Source organism: Cygnus atratus, chromosome Z, assembly GCF_013377495.2.
Source record: "Cygnus atratus isolate AKBS03 ecotype Queensland, Australia chromosome Z, CAtr_DNAZoo_HiC_assembly, whole genome shotgun sequence".
In the NCBI taxonomy this organism is placed as follows: domain Eukaryota; kingdom Metazoa; phylum Chordata; class Aves; order Anseriformes; family Anatidae; genus Cygnus; species Cygnus atratus.
Window position 1 is genome coordinate 12,361,545 of NC_066396.1, and position 26,140 is coordinate 12,387,684.

Sequence of the window (26,140 nt, forward strand, 5' to 3'; positions counted from 1 at the left end):
TCTGAGCAGGAATTTAGAAAGCAAGGGGGTCCACTCTGAACTTCATGACTGTCAGGGTCTCCTGATCATTTGTTTGACCCTGTCCTCTATACAGTAAATATCCAAGTGTACCTCTCTGTCTCAAATCTTATTTTTGTCTTATTTATGATTAAGCTTTGTTAGATCACTACATTATATCAATAAAATACATTGCTGCTTCTCTGTTACGAGTGAAGTACATATAATTTTCATCCATGACAGATACGGAGTTAGCTATACATTCTGAAAGAAATCAGAGTCTTGAAACTAATTTGTAAGGCTCTTGCTCTCCCTCAAAACTCAGCTGCTCACTGTACAGGGGAAAGAGGTAGGAGAGTGGTCTTTTTATGTGTTTATATTTGAGAGAAGCAGTGCTCCAAGAGTTTGGGGTGAACCACAGATGCTTCTCATGAAGACATGAGGCATAAGCACTTGAGGGCAGTGAGAAAATATCAGTGTTTTTACTGTATAAAGCCTCTTATTTACTAAGTGGAACTATGCTTGTGCCTCCATTGGAGTTACTGTAAAGTCACTATAAGCTGTAAATTTCATAAATGTGTCAGTGTAACTGCACTGTGCAGACAAGGAGGAAGTAGAAAGAACTCTGAATCCTTTATACATCTTTGATGTATCTTTGACATATACAAATCTCAATGGATAACTTTGTCCATCCTAAATAGGAAAAAGAACTAAGTATGCATATATATAGAAAGTATATGTTTATGCATACATATTTGACAATATTTATTATTTTATTTTTATAGTTGCAAAATCTGACATCTGCATTCACAGTGAACTCAGAACTGATTGACTGGCGCAGATTCCTTCTAGCAGCAGCACAGCCTTGGCCAGTGCCATCTCTGACACAACTCCTCAAAACTCTCCGTATCTTCAAGTCTATTGATGTAGCTGGATCAGGCTTAGTTACACAGGAATGCTATATGCAGGTTATAATTCTTTTCTCTTTGAGTAATATTCATTTGTTAATCTCTTTGAATTGAATGATGTATTGTCAGGTTTATTCAAACTCAAAAAAATCAGTCTGAATTTTAAATGTTTTGCTATTTGAGGGTGCTTTCTAGTGAAATTTGTCTTCAGAAAATTGAGGGCCAAATATTTATCTTATCCATACATATTAATTACAAAAATCAGACTAATTAATCTTATATTTTAATTCCGTTTCCTGTTTAAGCCATAAAATAATTTAAAAAAAAACCACCTTCCTGTCCTAAAGAAACTATTCTGTGAGCATTTTAACTACAATTAGCTGACAATACTATTGATTGACACTGTATAAGTCTCATAACACAAAAAAATTGCCCCAAACAAAACCAAATATTTTAATTTGGTCTCACCAGCTCTAATTTAATTAAATATTTTGAGAATTTTTCCAATAAGGATTTTTTTGCAAATGAAGATTGTTTTTCAGACCTTGAATATATAGGAAATTAAACAATTCTTTGATCCATTCTTTTGTTTAAAAAAAAGTTCTATTTAAAACTTTGCATGACTTTGCAACTTTTGCAAAACTTTGCAACTTTTACATACATTAGAACTGTTTTTAAAGAAGCAAGTTTTGTAAAAAAGTATTAAGAATACTTTGTAAAAAAGTATTAAGAACACTTTTTTTTTCCTTTTAACAAATTTGACCTACTTCTATAAATTTTCAGTTTTACTTTGGATTTTTAATCTTAGGATGACTGCTGGTTCAGTCTTTTAATATGCACTAGCCAATATATATGTGTATATATATGTGTGTGTGTGTATGTGTATGAATGTACACACAAATATTTCATAGCCCTGTCAGTTTGGATTTGGTGATACTAAAATAATTTCCAAAATGTTTTAAACAAATTTCGTAGAACCTTTAATGTAGTTGGTTTTAAAAATGTCTAACATTAGATTTATTCCAAAATTAAATAAAGGCTGTGTTATTCCAGAAACCTGCCTGTTTCAGAACTTCTCTGATTAATTGAAAACTTGCTGCAGAACTACATCCCACCCAAGACTGGTAAAAAAATAAAGTAAAATTCTGCAAAGCCAGAAAACCCACAAAATTTGCAGGTCTACACACCGCATCTATTTGTCTATTATGGTAATTTTTACTGAAATTTGAGAGTATACAAATAAACAGATTTAAGACATCCAAGGCTGCAAACTAACATTTTAAACATAGGATCCTAATTATAAAGTAATACTAACTGATCAAAACATTTACACACTTCAGGATCAGAAATGGCTCCCATTCAGTCAGCTCAAGGTAAACATGCAAGTGTGTACATTTATTTGTTTATTGACCTACCCCTGTTAGTTCTTCCAAACTTCCGTGAGACTACTGACTCTAAAACTACAGTCTTGTGCAGTTGGTTAAGGACTGAAAAGGACTAGAAGGTTTATAAACACACAGGTAACTCTCAGTTGAAGATCCTTTTTTCAGAAGAGGCCTATATAAATGTGGGCAGGTTTAGTATGCTGGAGTAGATGTAGCTCTGTAAACATTATAGGATACTTATTTGTTGCTGGAAGTAGGCATGCATGGGAACAGCTATGATTCTTTCCCTGGTTGCACTGAAGTGTTTGGACAATTGTTTCCAAAAGAGTAGTTAAGACAAAAGCAACAGGGTAGCAGAGGATACCCCAACAGGAACACACACAGAAATTCTGCATCATATTCTGCTTCTTGAGCAGTGTAAGTGTGGAACTACCTAGTTAATTTTCACCTTTTTCAAGAGCATGGTGTCACTTTGCTGTTCAATTTTCAATAATTCCTAAAGTATCTGTTACAAAGTCCAAACAGTTAATTAAACTGATGTCATTGTATGTTAATAACAAATTCAGCTTGATTAAATCCCTGAATCAAGCTCCCAGTAACTAGTCTGTTCAACAGTTACAGAGCATAAAGACCACTTTTTTTAAGGTGTGAAAATAAATGACTTTTTTTTTTTTTCCTCAGGTTGGCTTATGGTTTACTGGAAATGAAGATCTAAACAGTACAAAAGGTTGCACAGAACCTTTGCCTTTTGATAGGCTAGGACATCTCATAAAGGTAACTTTGAAAACATAGATATTTTGAAGAGACCACTCACTATTCTAACCCAAGAGTTCTCATTCTGAAGATTCTTAGGTCTCTTCTTCCATAATAGCTGCAATGTTTCAGTGGCTTTTGAGGTCAGGTGGTACTTCAGAATATGGCTTCCATGTATAAAAACCTCAAAGTTAGAAATAATGTGGAAAGCAGGGACAGGAATCTATGAATTGTCCTTCAGTATTCTAAATCATAGTCTTCTCAGAAAAACTTAATTATTTCTGTTCTCTGTTGAATCACATAAATTTTGCTATACAGTGAACAACTTTGTAAAGAATGAGAGGCAAATGATCCCTGCACCTAAGCTCATGGACATCACTGTGGAAGAGGGAGATGCAGGTATAATCTGAATACAGGAAAAAGGTTTGGGCCCACCTATAATTATATCACATTTGGTGAATTTCTTCTTTTCTGCTAAAATCCTCACTCTGAAAAAATAAAATAGTACAGTTTCTATTTCCTTGAATGACTCAGACACAACTATTTATCTCAATTTACACAACCTCAACACATTTTTAAGGATAGTATCACTTTTCAGCTGTCATTACTTTGTCATCCTCTTCTGTATAGCTTTTGATTTGTATTTTATCAACATTCATTAGTAGAAATTAATGTAAATATTTTTGTCCTTTTGTAGTTTTTCTTCAGCTTATTTGCTGACACCAGACAAGATCCTGCTCTGTTCAACTATACTGAGATGCTACTTTATTTTGCCGCTCATTCTGATCCTGTTGAAGGTGTCTACCGAGCACTTAGCATTGCTGCTGGAACATATATTCATAGAAAAGAAGAATCTTCTCTTGTATGTGGGGTAAAATATTTAAGTAAAATATTAGGGAATAGTAGTGATGCTTACTAAATTATAGGTTAGCTCGATTTCTGTACCATCTCCATATACTGAGTAGATCCAGCCCTCACAAACAGTCCCACTGACTTCATGGGAACTCTGCAAACAGTCGCAGTAATTTTGGTACTAATACTCAGAAGTATTCTTCCAAAAGTCTGAAATGTTACTTGTTAAATAATAAAAAAAGTTTAAGATATTTCCTGGTAACTACTCCTTGTACAGTTGGGGGGTTAAAAACTGAGGACATTCTCTGACCTAATCTTAGTCCGGCTACCAGTCCACATGAGTAGGACTATGATGTAGTTTGTGATATTGTCATCTAAAGATATAAAACCTGCTTTATTGCTGCTCTTTACTTTCTTTCACACTATGTTTCTTTGAGATATTTAAAAGTATATACACCTTTGTTATTGTTTTATAGTTTATGCTCTTTACTTTCTTTCACACTATGTTTCTTTGAGATATTTAAAAGTATATACACCTTTGTTATTGTTTTATAGTTTACCTGTAAATCAGAAGGCTTAATACTAATTATTTAATGTGAAATAATTAAAAAAAAAAATTAGAGTATGAGTTTTTTTAATACATGATGAATGTATGCTCACATCACATAAAGCTCAGCTTTTGAATGATGTTAGTGTTTCTGAAGTATGTAATTAATTTCCCATTTTTTTTAAAGACTCCTAACTGCCATTAGTAAATGCACTAAATACATCAATTGTGTGTTGCTGAAGTATAAGTCACTTTTTGAAACATACGATATATATCGGTATACAACTTAGAAAGAGCTCACTCTTCTAGATAATAAAATGTTTCATATGCTGTCACAACTACAGTGACTCTGGCATTTTTCTAGTACTTAAAATACTGCTATACTCTCCAGAAACAGTAGAGAAAGGACATTATTTTACCACACAGTGTTATTTCATACATATTCATAATCACATTTTATCACTTATAACATATATTATTGTACTCCCCTCTGTCTGCTTTTGCTTTGCACAACACAGTTTTGGAAAGGGAACATGTGAAGTGAGTGAAGAATTATTTCCAACTGACTGGAGAGGGAAGTAATAGAAGTTTTTAAAGCGTCAGTGTGAGAGTCTGAATATACCAATTACCTTTTCACATTTCATTAGGAAAAAAAAAAAAAAAAAAAGAAAGAAAAAAAAAAGTAGAGCACAGAAAGGAGGAGACTGTGCTCCCACTTAGATACAGCAGATGTGAACTTAGTACCTCATATTCCAGAGGAAAGTTCTAGCTCTCTGGTCATTGGATATAAAACAACACAACCTGTTCTCCTCAGTGCTTTTTGTTTGGTTTTGTTCTTTTGATTGGGGCTTCTGTAACTGCACGTGCATCATCACCTAAATGTGAAAGGCTTCGTAAGTCTATGAGTCACAGGTGGAGGAAAACATTTCCCTCCAATCTAGAATTAAAAATTTATCTCTGAGGAGCAAGATTTATGTGTGCTATGATGCATATCTCTCAATGTATTATACGGACAGTTTGTTTGCCTAATTCATCTTGGAGAGTCCCTTAGAAATCTAGAAATATCTAAGAATTAGATTCTAAATGAACAGCTTGCATATGTAGATTCTATGTGGCTTTATAGTTGTCTGTTCTAAGTAGGTATCACAGGGCTGATAGAACATAATTTTAATCTTTTTTTTTTTCTTATACCTTGTCTTCTGTATGCATACCCTTACCAGTCCCACTGAATCCTGAGAGAGAAGGAGAGTTAATAAAATCCTGCCTCTCTGAAGTGAATGTGAGTTTAACCATAGGCTTCAGTAGGGCCAGCATTTCATGCAGGATATTCAACAACCACAAGGGGGCAAAATGTAAATTACGAGTTGGTATTGTGTCATCTTTAATTGAGCCATCAAATAGAAAGGCTTAGGTCCCTGAAGACATCCAAAGTGGTATTCAGCTCCGAATTGTGAACCTAAACTGTTGTCTACCTGTGGTTGCTTACATGTGATCTAAATCTCCAAATTCTCATTATAGATACTGGAAATCCAATAAATATTAAATATTAAATAAAAAAGTAGAATATTCATCAGTAGAATATAAAGAGCTATTCAGCTGATTCTGAGCTTATAAACAGACACTTATACAAAGACACCTAATTTCATTCGTCTCTTCTCTGTTTCTTGTTTTTCATTTTTTGCTGGTATTGTAATGACTCTTGACTGGAAGCTTCCTAAAGAAATAGTTCTGAAAATTTAATTATATTAATGAAAGAAGATCAGGCAAACACGTTCTAGAGATTTTTGTTGCTTGTACTATCTTCAAATGCTTAGCTTTTACGTCTCAAATATTTTGTTGTTCGTCGTGTAGATCTTTTAGCTAAACATAAATGGTACAGTGAGCATGCTGTATCTAAGAGCTGATATTTTTATATTCTCCACTGCGGAGTGTTTAAAAAAAAATAAAAATCAGTGGATCAGTGGCCTGCTCCTCCTGTACTGAAAAAGGAATGTATTAATGCACAAGGCATGTACCACAAACATGTCTGAATCTCAGCAGTGTGTCCTTCTTAATAAAGAGGAAAATGGTATGTTGAATTAAATGAATTTTCCTATTGTTAATGGTTATCCTGCAGAGTAGGCTAATCTAGACAAAGTGTTGTTCAGCTTCATGAGGTCCTTTCTCATCTTTGTGATGACAAATCTCTGGAGTGTTTTTTGTTGTTGTTGTTCTTTGTTTGTTTTTCTCTTTGGTCACCTCCAGTGTCATCACAAAGATATCTCGTCGCTTGTTTATAACAAACAATATACCAAACACCTAATTATTCTGCATAAAGCCTTTCTCACTTTTTTTCTGTGGAGAGCTGGAGAGCCTATTTAACTCTTAAACAAAATGAATTTCATACAGTGACTCTTTGTATTGGACTAGAAAATTCATGCTGCTTTTTTCATGTGAACATCCAGAATTTGTGGAAAGCAAATTTCTCCAAACTCTGATTTACTGTATTTGCTTTGATTTATTACTTTCTGGTGCAAATCACTCAGGGAGAGATTGTCCCCTTGTATTTGACACTGGTGAGACTGCACTGTGAATACTGTGTTCAGTTTTGGGCCCTCACTACAAGAAGGATATTGAGTTGCTCGAGCATGTGCAAAGAATAGAAATGAAGCTGGTGAAGGGACTAGTAAACAAGACTTATGAGGACCATCTGAAGGAATTGGGGTTGTTTATTCTGAAGAAGAGAAGGCTGAGGGTGACTTCAACGCTCTCTGCAACTTTCTGAAAGGAGTTTGCAGTGAGGAGGGTGTTACTCTCTTCTCTCAGGTGACGAGGACACAAGGAAACAGCCTCAAGTTGCACTAGGGAGGTTTACTTTGGACATTGGGAAAAATTTCTTTGTGGAAAGAGTGGTTAAGCATTAGAAGTGGCTGCTCAGGGAAGTCCAACCCCCACCATCCATTGAGGTATTTAAGAGATACATGGATGTTGCACTGAGGGACATTGTTTAGTGATCGGACTTGGTAGGGCAGGATTATGGTTGGACTTGATGATCTTGAAGTTCTTTTCCAACATAGATGATTCTATGATTCTATGAATTACTAAGCTTACTCATGTAAATAAAAAGTTCTTGGTAGCGTATTGTAAATTGTAACTATTAAGTATTTTTATGCTTTGTTGTTCTGAAAAATATTAATTTCTCAGAGGAACATTGGCCAGGTTCCTGGAAAAAGATGATTATTCAGTTTTTACTGTTGTCAACATCATAGATATTTCTGGACTGTCAGGACCCATTCCGTCATCTCATAGTTTTGTGGATAATTTTGTATATGTTGATGACTTTTTTTTTTTTTTTGTAAGAACTGAAGTTTAAAAGTATAATCCATTGATCCTTAACAAATACTTACATGAAACAGATGACCTATTGACTAAGTTTTACACCCGTGCTTTATTTTCTTAGGCTTTTCCTTATATCGATGTAGTGACAAATGGGGGACCTTTAATGGAAGATGAAAATGAAGTCTTGAATTGCACAGGTGAAGGAAAAATTTCACTGGCAACTCTACTCAAAGTGTTTCGTGATGGAGCATGTACAAATGAAGATAATCATAGATTTAGTAGCTCGGAGAAGGAAGGCAGATATGATAAGGTAGTCTGGTGATTCAAAGCAGGTTTTGTACCTTACATTATATGTTACACAAATACCTGCTGTAGTCTTTCCCCTGTTTTTTTAAACACTTACTCAACAAATTGAACAGTTATTATTTTTTCTTAAAGCATTTCATAAAAATATACAAAGAATTAGACACTGAAGATCTGACACCTATTCCAGTTGAATTCCTTTTGAAGCATCCTTTCATTCAAGACTTGATCAACAGGTACCAAGAGTACAAGCTTATTGTAAGTATTGCCTTCAAGGACCACAAACTTTGTAAGTATGCATATCGAAATTTGCATTATCCCAGAAACGTTTTTGATTTAGATACTGTCAATTTGAAGTGTAGATGAAATACACATCATAGAAGATTGTAGATTAGATCAGTTGTTTCATTGTCAATGAAAACATCCATCAAAGAGTGCACTGTTTTCTGACCAATTTTTTATACCTGTCTAGCTGGCCTATAGCTGCCATCAAGTTTTCTACTGCCTTGTCACAGGTGGCAATGCTTTTCCCTGTAAGGGGTGAAGTACACAGTATTTATCATATCACTCATACTCCTTATTAGTAAAAGACAAGATATGAGAATAAAATAATCTATTTACTCTGTTGAAGTTTAGGGTGAAAATTTATTTGTTATAGTAGGAAAAGATACAAAAGGAAAACATAAAACAAAGACCACTCAATTAAAGATTATAACTATCAATCATATCTATCCTGGCTACTTTAATCATAAAATCATATAATCACAGAATGGTTTGAGTTGGAAGGGACCTTAAAGATTATCTACTTCCAACTGCTGTGCCATGGGTAGGGTTACCATCCACCAGACCAGGTTGCTCAAAGCCCCATGCAATGTATGTCTCAGCAAATTTGGAAAGACAGACACCATGGAATGAAAAGTTATTCCTCCCTCGCCTTCCCCATGCCATCTTGCCTGATCCTTTTTATTTAATCATGTACTGCATTTCCTAATTCGAACATTTTTTCCAATTTCACTGAGTTTCTTGTAGACCACAACATTACTTAAATGAGCTCTTTGTTATATAGATGATCTATCTCAAGAAATATTCTTTACACACATTCAACATACTGCGAGTTCCCCATGAAGAGCAAGTGTGATGCAACTCAAAGTAACACTTAACTATGGTGTGAAAAGAGTAATGCCGTATGTATATATTCTACTATTTACAAGGAAGTGTACTGTTTTTGAAAACCTTTTCTCACAAACTAATAGCTGAATATCAAGAGCAGAATGTTTACTCTTAATCAAAATTTCCAGTACCACTTTAAGAAGAAAGTATTTTATACAACTTGTAGAGTAGTTTGTAGTATACATTTAAAATGCATATTCTGTACTTAGAATGACAGGATGATATTCCATGACTGCACGGGTAAATATCGACTGCTGTTTTATGCATGAAATCAGCATTGCAGTCTTACTTTCAAATTCTGATTAAGCAGGGAAGAGCTAAGACTACAAGTTCTTACTCAACTTTACAACAAATTATTATATTCACCAGCAAACATGCATAGAGAACCAGTGGCCTTTGTTTTATGTAGAACAGGTCAGAAATCTATGTCCTTCAGGAATGACCTTCCTCTGACAATTCATAGAAGTATATTTGGTGAACAGGTAAACTTTTTTCTTCCTAAAGAAACAACTCCAAAATAAGTAAACAATATTTTTAGCATCAATTATTTATTCAGAAATTCTCCAGAGACTATAAAAATCTCTATAAAAATGAAATCCAACCACAGTGCTGTTATTTTGAGATCTTTTACAAGATAAATATAGCAAGGTAGGGTGTGGTTTTTAAGGTTAAAATGTTTCTACTGCTGCAGTCATAAACAGTGGAAAATGAAATGTTTTGCTGAAAACCATAAATGAAATATTTAGCTTACAATTTGAAAATCTGTGTTGGGGCACCATATTCCTTTGGTCTCTTGACGGCCTATTCAGTTGTAACCAGTAGTATCTCTGATAAAGAATATTATCTGCTGGTGAGGTATATGGATGTCTTCTGAAGGGAGTTTGTTTTTTCAGTTCATATACCAGTAGTCTGGCAACAACCTGCATTATGTCAACCTATCTGTCAGCCACAGTACAAATGTCAATAAGTCAATAAACTTGGAAATTCTATTACTTTATCATTTGGTCTTTTTCATCCTGATTTGAAGTCTTTCTGGTCCTGACTAGAACTTGCAAGTGGTTTTCCATAATCAACTTTTTTTTTTTCCACTTATCAGATGAAATTTAGTTATTAGGTATAGCCAGACCAATCCTATATGTTTATGTAGACACTTCATTACATTCTGAATGATATCATTTTAAATACATTCAGTAGTAACAGAGAATATTTTTCCAGCTGAAAAAAAACAAGCAAATTTGCTTTTTCTACTCTATGGGTTGGTCTCAAAATAAAAATTGAGGTCATTTTCAGGGCTGTTATTATTTCATGTTACAAAACTTGTTCTACTTCTATCCTGATAATATCACAGATACAATTTAAATTACCCAGAACAATAATGTATTTTAGTAACTCTGTGTTTTGATTGTGATAAATTTAAATAGTCTGCACTGTATTTTACTTCTACATTTCTTAATACATTCATTAATCTATTATTTTGAGTGAACTACATTCTAACATTTAATGAGGACAACAAGTTAGCTTAATAATTACTATTCAGTTAAAACCATTATGCATTTGATAATATTATTTTACACTTTTTATCCTGCTTTCAAATCCTGAATAGTATGGTTGCCACTACTTAATTCCTTTTAAAAAAAAGAAAATAATAATTTTGAAGGTTGGGATACCACATTGTATTTTGATATATCTATTTTTTGAATACTTTCAATATAGGTCCATGCATCAGTCTTGTTCCTTCTAAAGTAATTATCATATTATTACGGCTGTTATTGTTGTTGATTTAGTTAATCATTTCAGTATCATTACCCCAATATTCATTTAAATTGAAGTTCCACTGGGTTAGGATTTCTAATAATGTATAGTAAACATATCTATCAAAACATTTATTAGTAAGTTGAGCAAATATTACAAAAACTGCTTATACTCACAGCAGCCATTTAATATTGCAGAATTCAACAAGCATTCAGAACTCCACGTCATTTAGCAGAGTAAAAATGCATTCTCTCTCAGGAAGAGTTCATGAAGATTCTATTCAGTAAGGTTTAAGAGGCAGACCATATAGTTCATAGTCAATACTTAATGCTTTGGAGGAAAGAGCATTGCTGAATCACTGTCTACTTGTAGGCAGTAGCTGTAATACTTATGAAACTTGAAAAGAATTTTTCATGTGGTGTTTTAAATGTCCCAGTGTGCAAGAGAAGGAAAATTAAACTCAGTGTTTAAATACCTGGTCTACATGAGAGATGTATATTATGTTTCTCTTGATCATGTATATCCCATAAAAAAAAAAAAAATTAAAAAAACAGCACAAGAAGCGCAAATATACAAGAAAAATAGCATGCTCCTTACATTAAAAATGATAAAAATATTGTTAATATAACAGAAACATTATGACTGCTTCTTTAAATACAGACATACTAAATCTGTGGGGGACTATTTCACCCATGTTTTGAGGTTATTTAGTTTTGCTTTCCTTTGTAAAACTGGTAGCTACATAAATTAAATCTGTCCTGCGGAAACCTTCTTTCATATGCTTAACACGTTCTTAAGTGCTGTTCTATCACTCTCTTTTTCATCCAATTACAATTTTTGATCATATTGTTCTTACTTTTAGACTGATATTTAACATATATTTCTGTGGCATTGCTAGAGCGTAAAATTTCCACTTCCCACACACAAGAACACAACGACAGTATTGGAAGAGACTGTATATCTCATTTGCTCCGTGATGATGAGCAGTAGCTTTCTCAAACTTATTTTTTACAAGAACATGTACTTAAATTTAAAACACTCATAATTCACATTCTATCATGCCAGAAGCACTACAGTTTACTGAGATCCTCATCTGCTTGTGTGGTAGTGATAAGTACTGATAATGAGCTTGCTGAAGGTTCCATTTGCTAGCATTTACTTTTGTTGAACCGGAATTGAAACTTCATTTCTGACTCAATGTACTGAAGTAGGCCTCCTTAAACTGAAGAATTTCTTAGAGTCAAGGTAACTGTTAGCACTACCTTCTAAAACTAAGGACTGGTAAAATTAATCTTTTAACCCAGTTCTGTATTCACTGAAATGCTGCTCATACATTGCAAGTAATATGAGGCATTATTCAATACAAGCAGTTTATGCTTTTGAAAAAAAGGCTCTATCTTCAAAATAGGCACCAAATGCATACTGGAGTATGTATTTGAATCTAAACTCATTTATTTCTTAAAAATTCTGAATATTCACTTATTTTGTGTTATAAAAAATAAACAGTATTTTTATAACACAGTTTGTGTTATAAAAGATGCAGAACTGCAAAAAAACTGCAGCTCTATAATGTCTAAAAGGGGGCATGTATTATTCCAACTGTTGCAGTTACTTATTTTCTTTTATTTCCTTGATGTGTTGTTTAAGTTCAGTCTGAAATGTGAACACATGAAAAGGAACCACTGAAAATTTTGTCTCCGTATGCTCTGAATGATATTTGCTGGTTTAAACAACAATTTTAAACATGAATTTTAGACTTAAATGATATGGTTAAGGAGATGCTTAAGGTTTCAGCTTACTTTGAGAACTGTGTTTTAAGACACCATAGTTTCATAAAACCATGGAAAGCAATGAGATTGTGTGGATAACATGAAAACACCATCTCAGTGATAAGAATGGGACATCAGTAACTCTTCTAGAATTTGCCATGAATAACGTTCTTTCTGCAATTGCCACTATATAGTTATGTTTTCATCAGTGTGCTCAACATAGTGCTAAAGCTGAATGACAGTGCAGTTTTAAGTGCCCTTTTGGGAAACATCTTATGTAACCTAGGAAAAGTGCAATTTATAGTAATGTATCACTGTTGAAGTTAATTTTTCATCACACACTTCTAGTGACTAGTCAGAAAGCTCACACGATGGAAAGACAGACTTTATTATTACAAGTTTTAAGATTATCAAGTTGCTATGTGAAATGACCTTTTTTTAACTTTTCATTTTCTTTTTCATAGGATATTAAAATCTTTCTCCAGAGAGCTGAACAAGCACAGTCAATTGGTGAGAAAACCACAACATGTAAAGATATCGATGCATGAAAAATTGTGGTTCGTGAAAGCATATATTTTGTTATGCATGTAAGAACTGGGTGCTAGATCTCCACTCCTCCCTTCCACGGGAAAGATTTATTCATTTAACATTGAAAGAAACAAATTTTGTAGTAATTTTACATTTATTTGTTACTTTAAACTAATAATAATAATAATAATTTAAAAACACACACAAAACCAGGGAAAGAATATTATTAGTTCATTTTAAACAGCCTGATGGAATTTCTGAATAAACAAAAGCTGGTTTCTGAACTTGAATAGAGCTGTTTGTGTTCATTAATAGGTGGTAGAAGAATAGAGTAGATCAAGGTTTTGTAAACAAGTTAAGATATCTGGTCAAATTTTGTTAATGTTTATAAGATATTAATTAATTTTGTTCTAAATTAATTATTTTTTTGAAAAATGATGCAGTTCACAGCTAATAAAATAAGTAAATGAAAACCTGGTCAGTATAAGGTCAGTATAAACTACCAAAACAACATGATATGCATGAAAAAGTAGTGCTTGTTAATAGCAGAGGTGATGAATCTTTGTTATCCAACCTTTTTTTTCCTAACTTTCCATCACAGCCCAGCTTTGTTGCCACCCACTAAAACTCCACAGACTCTTTGTGCGGTGCAGCACCACATGTAGCCCAAGGGGCTGGGTGGCATAGGCTGCTGCCTCCTCCCCCCTGGCCCCATAACCTCTCCTCCTATCTTGTTGCAGAAGCAGTAAAGTAGAGGCTATACCATTTGTGGTTCCACTGCTAATTCTGCACATAAATTTGCTAGTCACTGTAATTTATATTGGGGTTCCACATAATTGTTTTCAGTAATCAGTCATAATTCATTTTTGAATCAGCATAGAGTACTAAGGGACACTGCATACAACAGCCACAAATTGCAGGTCTTCATGTATGATAGGTCCTTGTCTAAAAATGTCTATGGCACTTGATGACACCTATCAGCTGCTACATTCTATGGCAGATTAAGCAGTCTTGGTGATATTCTCCTTATTTACTTCTGAAGTTGTTGTTTGTTTTTCTATATCCACTGTGACTCTTTTTGGTTCTCCTGGAGGTTGTTCTGGAGTAGCTTTCATAGAAATGTGCTTGTTAATAGGAAATTTGTGTTTCCTTGCAGTTTTATTCAACCTTTTAATTCTCTTGTGGCTAATGATGGCTAGAAATAAAATATTGGGAACTGTGTATTTTCACAAAACTTTTTCATATAAATCTTAGAATACTTTTTGTTTCTAATTAATTCCTCTGGAATTCAACTCTGAAATGTCTAATATCTCCTTGGCTTTCAATGATACCCATTCTTCTGATCTACGGTTTCAAGTTGTTGGAAGACTGGACATGGCAAGAATGTATTTGTGATTATCCAAACTCAGTATAACTTCTAATTTGCAATCTGACAACTGCCCAAGCTGTTAGCAAACCTTGTGCACTCAATAATGTATTACTAGCTTAGAAACATAATTAATAAGTAAATACTTCCAAGACGCCTGCCTACTCATACCTGAACACTGCTCTGTCATTCTGGGGTATTTTTTTCTGCATTTTGGCAGTACCCTGGTAACAATCACACAAAACATTTAAAGCTTCCTTTCTCTGGTTTGATTCAGCAAAGCACTCAAACATATGATGCTCTCTAAGAATACAAATAGTCCCATTGAAGTCAGCTAGCTCATAGAGAACCACAAACCTTTGTTGAGAAGCGCTCTCTGCACAGAATATTTTTACATTTTTAATGTATCTTTGTAACTTTTTAGTGAAGTCTGCCTTACACAGTATAGCACTTGCACGACATTTTCTGATGTTTCCTAACAAGGATTTTAAATTGCCTGCTTGAGCTATAAAACAATTATGTATCAAAAAAGGAGTAGCAGCATGGAAAAAAGAGAAGCTGGCGTAGTTATAGTTAGACAATATCTAGCAGACCAAGGTGTAAAATAAATTCTTTTTTCTGTGATGATTAAAATTATAAACATTTTGTCAGATTTTTAAAACTTCTTGGTGTCAATAATGGCAGGTTCATTTCTTAGTTGATTGCAGACAGTCAAATATTGAAAGAAAAGTTGGTAGACTAGCACAGCAGATCAAAGCATTTATACATGATATACAAATTCAAAATAGAACCCAGTAAGCTTATCACTTCAGGCAAATAATGTTGTGTCTCTGCAGTCTACATGTTTTGTGCTAACCACACCGGCACATTGTAGCTAAGTACTATCTTAGAAACAGATATAACCCTGTTGTGCCCCCGCAAACCATGCTAAAACCTCAACATCCTCGTTTTACTTATGACAACAGACTTTACGATGCATACAAATTAATCTGCTTTGTTACCAGAATAATTTCTTCTTACAGCACGTACAACTCAGTCAAAATTTCATTGTATTTCATCCCCCATATTTTTGAGACATTACATATGTATACTCATACAAGACTATGTCTTCTTCTTGTGTGAAAAATACTACGAGGATATTAAAAATTACAATGCAGTTCTCTTTTGGAAACTTTATATTTTTTCTTTTTATCCATATCTAGTTTCTTTAGTAAAAGCCAGCATTAATCACTAGGTGTTGAATTCTAACTCTACATACTGATGTTCTCTGTGGGAAATTAGAAAGGTATTCTTCTCAGAAAGGTTCTCCTATGATCTGTAAATCCCAATGAGGTAAACAGGTACTTCAGCTACTGAAAATCATAAATTGCTGTTTTAAGTAGGATTCTTAAATTCTTGCTCCTTTTTCAGGCAGTATATGTTGTATCAATGTCCTGGAATAGAACAAAATCATTACTTATAAAGTTTGAGAATAAGCACAAATTCTGAAGTTATGCTGAATAATAAAAAGTGAAATGGATTGCATGGTGAAGTATGAAATAGTACATGTGGAAGACAGTACACATTTCTATATTGTCAACGCAAAGGCATAATTTAAGAAGCAAAGAATGTATGTCCTGACAATACCAACTTATTTTTTTATAACTGTTACAACTTGATTATAATTGAGTTTCACAGTGGATATCCAATAGACTTTGATTCCCAGTGTAATGCTGGGGCCCAGAGAACAAAATAGGTCCAGTATTTAGGAAGGGGGAAAGCTGAGTAGCTATGCACTCAGTTTCGGCGGTGGAGTTACAGTCATATCTTGCTCAGTTTGGTATCTAAGCTTCAAGCAGGATGTTGAAAACTGGAAAGTGTTCAGCGAATAACCACGAGAATGATGGGGAATCATGTTTTGTACAAGAAAATTCAAGGAACTTGTTTTTTTTACTTCATCAAAGGAAAAGTTAAGGGGTGGTCATGTCAGATTTCCATTTACAAGGATCCGTATAAGAAGTCTTCATTTCCAGTAGACATACAGATATAGCAAGACTCAATGGCTGGAACTTTTAGGCTTCAAAATAACACAGAGATTTTTAGCAGGGAAGAGGATCAAGTGTTGAAACAAGGTCATGGAAAATTTCTCATCACATAAAATGAAGATGAATAACGCTTTTAAATCCAGTTTGAGATGAAATATCTGCATTTTTGATATTAAACACGCACACACACACAAAAAAAAAAACAACAACAACAACAAAAAAAACTTGAAACCTAGTTCAGCTTTCAGTTAATCATTTTCAATGTGTTAGGTCCTTTTTTTCAAAGTTTGCTGTAACTTACTATTTTATTTCCTGTACTCCTCAATTTCACTTGCCTTCAGTTATTCTTTTGTATGCTGCATAGAAAATGCCTTGGATAGTCTACCTTAGAAAGCATGCAAGAGTTTATATTAACAATACTCTTATCATGATTAAAACAACTTGTAGTCCATCCCTGCAAAAATGTCCTTGCAAAAAAAAACTCAAAAACAACTAACCAGAAAATACTGCTGAGTTAGGAAGTCTCTTAACACTTACTGACTGGCATAAAATTTCTCTGCATAAATATGGCTCAACATTTCATTCTGTGAAGAATTCAGGCTGTGATCGATTCCCTATATAAAAAGAACCACTCTGGGCACATCTCTCAGGAAGCAGACTGGCACAGGAAGATTCAAAACACTTTGCAATTAACCAGAACATTTTCTAAGGCAGTATTTTTCTCACTTCAGAATGTGGCTATGTGATGTCACATTGTCACCATGCTAGCGAGAAAAGTTCCTCAATCTGCTCTGTGGTCCATACCTCAAAATTTCCACTTAGCATGAGGTTCAGCCATGGTTTCTTTTCACATTCTTTACAAGTGAAGCAAGCCATCTTGTGAAAAGCTTCTTAGCTATGCTGAGTTTTCTTAATGCATGAAGACTGCCAAAGAGAAGTTCTCCAAACCATTCAAAAGACACAGAATGGCAGATATAATCCAAAAATCAAGCATACTTCACAAGCTTGTATGCAATATTGTAGCTATAATTATGAAATTAAAGCAACAGCAATCAAAAAAAATCAAAAGATATTCACTTTACCAGTACAAATTACTTGCATTACTTGCTTTGGTACTGCTTTTGTTACCTCCAAAAGATTCTATTACAAACATGCTCATTCATAAATATAATGCAATTTTATTTCATTCCTGATTTTACAAACTTCCCTCGGCACTAGAATATAAAATATTTTGTTTCCTTTAATTTTAAGTAGCACGTATAATGAATATTCTGTAGTTTGGCATCTTATCATTGGACATTTCTGCAAACTCAGGGACAGATGCAAAGGGCTGCACCTTTGGAAGGAGTAATCTCTTGCAATGATAAACACAGGGGATTTGCTAGTTGGGGAGCAGTTCCGCTGAAAAGGTCCTGTGGATCTTCATGGACAGCAAGCTGAACATGAGCACAGCATGCCCTGGCACCAAAGGCCAACAGCATCTTGGCCTCTATTAACTGGAACATACCTAGCAGAATGAGAAAAGTCACTGTTATTGAGCAATTACTCATTACTTCTAGAATAGTGTGTCCACTTTTGGGACTCCCAATACCAGAAAGACATTAACAAATGGCAGAAGGTTCAGTGGAGGGCCACTAAGAGGGTTGGGGGATTGACCTCTTTCCAGGAGAGGAGAGGCTGAAGAAACTGGGCTTGTTCAGCCTGGAGAAGAGCAGTCTTTGAGGGAATTTAACAGTAGTTTTACAGCACCTGTGATACAGTTATCAGGAAGATGGAGTCAAACTCTTTACTGCGGGATATGGCAGGAGGACATGAGAAAATGGGCAAAATTTGAAACATGACTCATTCTGAGCAGACATAGGAAAAAGCTGATGAAAGTCCTGCAGTGGAACAGGTTGCCCAGAGAGGTTCTGCAGTCTCTGTCCTTGAAGTTTTTCAAGACCTGACTGCATAAATCCCTGAGCATACTGGGCTGACCTCATGCTGCTGATTCTTGAGTAGGAGATTGGACTAGATGACCTCTGGATGTTTCTTCTGAATTATTCTATCATGTTTATTATTTTCAGTTATACCATGCAAAACTATTGATTTCATTGGCATTGCACAAGCATAACTAATGGGCTCTTAACAAGTAATTCTCCTGGGGATGAAAATGGTTAAGAGTCCTATAGAGTGTTATTGCTTTTCTTATTAGCACCATAATGAGAGCAGTGAAAAAGTGAATATACATCCTTTCTTTACTCAGATCAACAGGTATTACTTTGGCTATCTCCAGGTAGCACCATTGTCATGCAGAAATGTCATCTTCCACTGTCACTTTTAAGTGTGTGCTCAATTTCACCCCTGGCTTTTCCATATATGCATTATGTACTTTATGAATAATTTATATTTAGAAGTTGATTCAATAAAGTTAAAGAAAATAGAAATAAAACACCACTACCTACATTTTGTTTAGGAGCATTCATTTTGTAAAGGTAAGGGGATTTTCCTGACCTATGATTATTCTATTCATAATTTTAAAACTCTCTCAAACATTTTGAATTTCATAGAATCATAGAATCATAGAACATCCCGAGTAGGAAGGGAACCACAAGGATCATCGAGTCCAACTCCTGGCACCACACAGGTCTACCCAAAAATTCAGACCATATGACTAAAAGCATTGTCCAAACGCTTCTTAAACTCCGACATGCTTGGTGCCATGACTACGTCCCTGGGGAGCCTGTTCCAGTGTGCGACCACCCTCTCAGTTTCATTTCCTTTGTTTTCCGTAGTCACTTTATATTCAAGATTTCTTACTTTCATTTCTCATGAGCAGTATCTTCAGATGTCCATGCACTTCTGAACAGGTGTTCTTTGACTTCACAGCTTTGTCTGATGGCCTTGCTCCTTTAGCATAATGCAATGGTTGTCTGTACTTATCTCCCGCTATGAATATCATACCTGTTAAAAAATAGCAACAGTACCTGCCAGTAGCAAAGAATGTGCCATGCCCACTTCAAAGTTTAATTTAGGCAAAGACTTTGGTTTTTCTCTTTTCTTTTTCTCATAACAATAGTTCATATTTTCTTTGTTTCAAATATGTGTATATATGTGGGCTGAACAAACCAAGTAACCTCCGCAACTCCTCATACATCACCTTACCTTCTAGTCCCTTCACCTTCTTTGTAGACCTCCTTTGTGCACTCCCCAACAGTTTTATGTCCTTCCTACATCGTGGCACCGAAGGCTGCACACAGTGCTGGAGGTGAGGCTGCACCAGCGCAGAGCAGAGCAGGACAATCCCTTTCCCTGACCGACTAGCAATGCCGTGCCTGATGCACCCCAGGGTGCGGTTGTCCCTCCTGGCTACCAGGGCACACTTGTTCAACTCATGTTCAACTTGCTGTTGACAAGAACATTCAGATCCCTTTCTGCAGGGCTGCTCCCTGGCCTCTTGCCCCCCAACCTGTACGTATAGCCAGGGTTGTCCTGTCCTACGTCCAGAATCCAGCACTTGCTCCTGTTAAACTTCATATTGTTGGTGACTGCCCAGCTCTCTCATTTGTCAAGATCTCTCAGCAAGACCTCTCTAACCTTGAGGGAGTCAACTGCTCCTTCCAATGTAGTGTTGTCTGCAGACTTACCTCCTATGAATTCAAGTCTTGCATCCAGGTCATTTATGAAAGCATTAATGAGAACTGGCCCTAAAATGAAGCCCTGTGGAACCCCACTGGTGACTGGCTGCCAGCCCCATGTGACCCCTTTTGCTAGAAATCTGTGAGTCCAACCTTTCAGACAATTGCTCACCCATTGTATTATGTATTTGTCTAGCTGCATGCTGGACATTTTGTCCGGAAGGGTACTGTGAGAAACATTATCAAAAACTTTGCTGAAATCCAGAAAGATTACATCGACTGGCTTCCCTTGGTCAACCAGGTGGGTGACTTTATCATAAGAGGAAATTAAGTTCATTTAGCAGAACGTACCCCTTATGAACCTGCGTTGGCTGTGAGCAATGACTGTTGTCTTTCAAGTGTGTTTCAATAACTCCCTTAATAATCTTCTGGGAGTTTTCTGGGCATTGTAGTGAGACTGACAGGCCTGTAATTAGCGGTGTCTTCCTTTTTAGCCTTCTTGAAAACTGGGACAACATTTGCCAGCTTCCAGTCAACTAGGACCTCTCCAGTTTCCTAAAACCATTGAAAAATAATTGAGAGATGTCTCAATGACATTAACCAGCCAGCTCTGTGAGTACGCTGGGATTAATTTAACACGCAACAAAACTTTGTGGTACCATGACAGCTTAAGTTCAATTAGGATATGTTGGACTTGATTTAGCATTGTATTTTCCTTTTTAGCCCCATAATGATTAATAGTGACACAATGAACACAGCTTTTTTTTTTGTTTTGTTTTGTTTTTTTAACTGGGCATGTCATTCACATTGTTACTGGGAGGAAGCCTGAAAGGGAAAAAGGATGGTCTTGTGGTTAGAGTTCTGCAATAAGGATATGTCTACTTTGTCAAGTGTAATGCAATATAGAGGTGTCAAAGCTGGCTCTAAATAGGTTAATTAGTTAGTTCAGGCACCGGAAGCAATCCTGCTGCAACAGAGGCTGGTAATTTACTGCAGTGCCATGGCTAAATTTGAACACCTGAACTTCATACCACGTTAAGCAGGCATAGATCCTTTCGAGACAAAAATCAGTTTTCTGAAAAATGCTTCTCATCTTTTCATTCTTACATTAGATAATAGAGGGTATTAGCTTATTTCAGTATGAATGGGGTTGCCAAGAATCCATAGCATTTTTTTTTCCTTATTTTTAGATTAACATTTATTTCTTCATGTTTTCTGCCTAACACTTTTAACAACAATTAACTTTTACTTTAAAGGAAATATGTTTTCAGTACCTCAGCCTATTTGGCTTTTTTTTCTCCCTTACCACATCCTTTAAAATCTGTTGAATTAGATGAGCCCTCTGAGGCTTAGCCTATGGCATATTTTCACCTCTCATTACCTGAATTACCTAGACTACTTGATAGTCAGAACAACCTTCTCTTTTCCTCAAGCAAACTGTCCTAGTTTGAATTGACCTTTCTTCAGTCTAGAACTAAGGCAAAAGAGAAAAATCTTTCTGTTACTTCATTGTTGCCATGCTCAATAATAAGTCCAAAGGTTAAAATGCAGGACTCCTTAAAAATCCAAAGCTGAGCAAAGGAAGGGCTAGGGTGGCTTCTCAGAAACAGATGAATTAGAAGTAAGAAACAGATTTCCTCCGCTCTACCACTACCCACATCTGAACATACAAACAACAAAAACAATGGTAAGGTAAGGAACAAAATGAGGACAAACTCAAAATCAAAAAAAAAAAAGAGCTGGTAGTCAGATAAAATCAAAGAGATTGTTTCCTACCTGCAGTTTGTTTTGGAGCATTTATATTCATAGGGTGATTTCTTGTCTCTACTAAAATCAGTGGGCTGTTTGTTACTCATTTCATACTAAGCCAAATTTTCATCTGGATATTTTACTTTTTGATTGTGAGAGACCTCATCCTAGAGTACCCCACAAAAAGTATTTACAAAATACATTGACATATTTACAAAATTTACTAAAAGTAAATGCTCTGAGTGTTTTTTAGAAAAGTGTCCATGTATGACTGCAAGAGATTAAGAGAAAGAGATTTCAGATCACATACCAATTTATTTTAACAGTTAATTACACTCATGTGCAACCTCTTCTTCAGACTAAGCTCTACCTTCAGAGTTCAGTGTTTGGACTTGCTTATGCTTTATGTTCCAAGCTGAAAGGCCTTATTTCTTTTGGAAGCTAGATACAATGATGAAGTATTTTCTTTATCCTTCATTTAAAGTGAAAAAATAAACTGAAGTTCTGATGCCTCTCTGCATTTGTCTGTGTGGGATTCTTTTATATTACTGAGCTCACATTCTGGAATCAAGCATCCCAAGTATTCGGTCAGACTTTACAGTTTCACTTGCGTTAAACTTATCTAGAAACCAGGTATCATTCAATATTCACAATTCTCCCATCTTCTATTTAATAAATTGCTAACAAAAAAATCTGTTGTGTTTTTACAGTAGAAGAGGCCACTTATAAGCACATATGTAACACAGTTATAAAACACAATATCAGCTTAAAAAAATCAGTGAGCCCTTACTACTGCAGTACTAATTTTTTCTTTAAAATGTGTTATTGACACCATCTATGCTCTTTGTGAACCTCAGGAGGATTTGGGGGATGTGCTGTCTTCTAGCAGCTTAAGTCATTATCTGTGAGGTTTAGAGCTGGTCATGAGCACATCAAAGCGCTTGGGAACTTAGTTATGAAACACAGAGCTCACCTCAGTGTTGGTTTTATATATGCTATGTGAGTGGTCTAAGCACTCTCAGAGTCAGAGAGCAGGCTTAGCTGTTAAGTGCACTTAGGTGCTGTAATTTGGGTTTTCAGATCTCCATTATTCATTATTCCTTTTTAATCTGTAGGCAAGTGCTGATGCCAGAACTGGGTGAAATTACTCACCTGTTCTATATTTAGAAGTACAAACTCATTCTCATGTAACATAGGTTTTCAAATTCTTATGTTATATCAAACAGAATTAGGTTTGTTTGACAGGAGTTGCACAATATTTTGAAAAATATTTTACCAGAGGTTTTCAGGATAATGCTGTTACAATGGCAGGTTAATGGAGTTGGCTGTGTTAAGCTATTGCTCATGATCGGGCTTTTATCTCAGATGAGTGAAGCATACACAAAACAGAAGTCAGGCAGAGTTTCAGGAAGCTTGACAAAAAGAATGTTAATTTCTATTACAGGTATAAAAGCTTTTGTGTACTAAATAGTTTACCTTCATGTAAGGGATGCCACCTGTTTTCTATAGTGAAGTGTCAAGAATACTGACTTTATTGTGCATTCATGTTGTTATAAACTGAAAGATATGTGTCAGCATTGAAAGTATTTATAGGGAATTACTGAAGTCAAGCTGCACCTTCAAGATAATCTTATTTTAGTAGTATTGTATTATTAGAGAGATGTCAATCCATAAAGGAACATGGTATAACATAAATACCCAAGGAGACCAGCTTACACTTAAATAGGTAAAGGAAACAAAAGCATCATGTTTAAAGGCTTAGTCAGGGATGAAGCTGTACACCTAAGCAAAAAGTTCCAATATACGTTTTCATTTTGCTTTTCCTTAGCCAGAGTGTGTGAACATGAAAAGTAAACAAATAAAAGACTAGAATACTAATGTAAAATTAAAGATAAAGGCAGTGCAAGTTTTACATTGCTGTTTTTACTATGCAAGCATTGACTATATTGTGGAATATCTTTAATAATTTTTATCTGCCTGGTTAAGTAAATGTATTCAGCCAGATATCCAATAGAAATAAAGAGGTAAATCATACTGGAGGAGGAGATACATAATACTGGGCTATGGATAAGAATAACCTTACACTGTCTAAGGAAAGGTAAGTTGCCAGTATGTTTTCTCACTTCCATTTGTACAGGCCAAGTTTAGACACATTTGAGTAACTCCAACTGATCTGAAACTGACAATGGTATATTCCTTGTCATTTTTAATTCCTCAGTTAATATTTCTATAGAACTTGTATCTTCTGTTCTAGATGGGTATTTTGATAAGCAGGACACTGCGGGCTGACCTAATTTGATTTGAGTAGGTTACACTTTGAACACTCACAAATACAAGGTGACCTAATTTAGATCATGTGTTACTGTGGTGAAAAGGTCCTTGCATTCAATTGATTGTCATGCTTATGTAAAAGTTAAGTGCTTTGGAAACTTTTCAGAGATCTGAAACAAATTCGACAAACATCTCAGTAATTGCTATAGCAGCAATGACTCAGATATAATCATTTACATATTTGAATTTAACCCAACATGCTTTAAACATTGTATTTCTACTTTATGTTTAATCAACATTTGAAATATCCCCAGAAAATTCCATATCAGGTCATTTTTTTTCCCTATTATCTGAAAAGATGGCAAAGACATCTTTTGTCAGACTGTTGCAGTGCTGGAGGACATCTTCAGCCTCTTTTACATAAGCTTCTGTATTTTTCAAACACAAAGTCAATAACATTAATTAGGAACTTTTTTCTTCTGCATTCTTGGTCAGAAAGAGTAAGCTTTTATTTATTTCCTCTCCTTCTTCAGTGTGCCTGTAACTTTGCAGGACTAGAATGGACATGAAGTTAGGTCCAGTTAACCTCTTCTGTTTAAAAGGCTCTTTTAAAAGTGATGTTGGCTTTATAGGAGGGAGCTATGATTTCTTTTTTTCTTCAACTCTGCTGTTGTCTTATAGTTGTTTTGTAGTTCAACTAGCATTTTGGACAAAACTAGTGAGTAGTGCTCCTGAGGAGTATGGGAGAGAAAGGAGGGGAAGGACAGAAACAGAAGCTGACAGATCCCAGAGACTTCACTGAAGGAAACGCTGAGATCTATTTCCAGACAGTAGAAAGATTCACAGTCTATGTCTTTATTGCTAAACAAAGAAAGGTTGAAGACTATCCCGACCTGATGCTAAGCCCAGGCTTGCTGCTAACCAAGCTGTTTAGGATCAACCTCCCAAGAGCATAGCGCATCCACATACATAGAGCATCCACACTACATTGCACTTGAACCTAAGTCTCCTCCAAGGTTCACACGGTGCCTGTAGTCTTATTTTCTGTGTGTCTTTTTGGTTCAAAGCAGGAATGTGTGGCAGCCCATCATGGCAGTGTTTCTATAGCATGAGCCTGAAGATATGTACTGCGATACTTACAGCTATAACACATGGCAGCATGAAATGGTGTTGGAGGATGAAATTACAACTGAAATTGTGTTGGAAGACTGTGGAGGGTGTATAGAGTCAAAACTACTAACACCCACTCATGCTTCTTCATACATCGTTTTGGCTTTGTCCCACAGTGTAGCATGAGCAGGTTTTGTATTAGAGAGATGTCATTGCATTGGCCTTAAAGAGAGCAAGGAGTTATCCAACAAGTCAGCGGTGTGACAGGCCTGCGGTCCTGTGCTCAAGCTCTGCTCATATTCATGAACCAGTGTAAACATGCCCTGTCTGACTTTGACAGACTTAGATATTACCATTTTAACTATGTTCTTTATCTGTGTAGCGTAGGGAATATTCATTGGGAGTACTGATCTTTAAACACCTATCTTCTATTTCAGTCAAGTGTCTCCAGGACAGGCAAGTAGAGGCATAGAAGCCTGACTTCAGTTTCTTATTTAGGAAAATATTGGTAAAAATTAATGCATTGACAAATGAATTTGGGAGGATTAGTCTGTACTGCACAAGACTAGCAGATTTTCCATTTTAGCATACTTGGAAGGTAATGACATGTGGGAAGGGAAGGGAAGGGAAGGGAAGGGAGGGGAAGGGAAGGGAAGGGAAGGGAAGGGAAGGGAAGGGAAGGGAAGGGAAGGGAAGGGAAGGGAAGGGAAGGGAAGGGAAG

General features: G+C 35.4%; 1 protein-coding gene across 1 annotated transcript in view; it reads left to right on the top strand.

Annotated features, from left to right (window-relative positions):
- The first annotated feature begins 2,253 nt into the window (after positions 1-2,253).
- IL7R (interleukin 7 receptor) overlaps positions 2,254-26,140 on the top strand; it is a 51,819-nt gene continuing 27,932 nt past the window's right edge. Inside the window, exons 1-5 of the mRNA XM_050716359.1 lie at positions 2,254-2,278; positions 3,362-3,442; positions 3,841-3,905; positions 7,882-8,070; positions 8,199-8,321. Coding sequence (XP_050572316.1) covers positions 2,254-2,278; positions 3,362-3,442; positions 3,841-3,905; positions 7,882-8,070; positions 8,199-8,321 — 483 coding nt within the window. The remainder of the gene's footprint in view (positions 2,279-3,361; positions 3,443-3,840; positions 3,906-7,881; positions 8,071-8,198; positions 8,322-26,140) is intronic.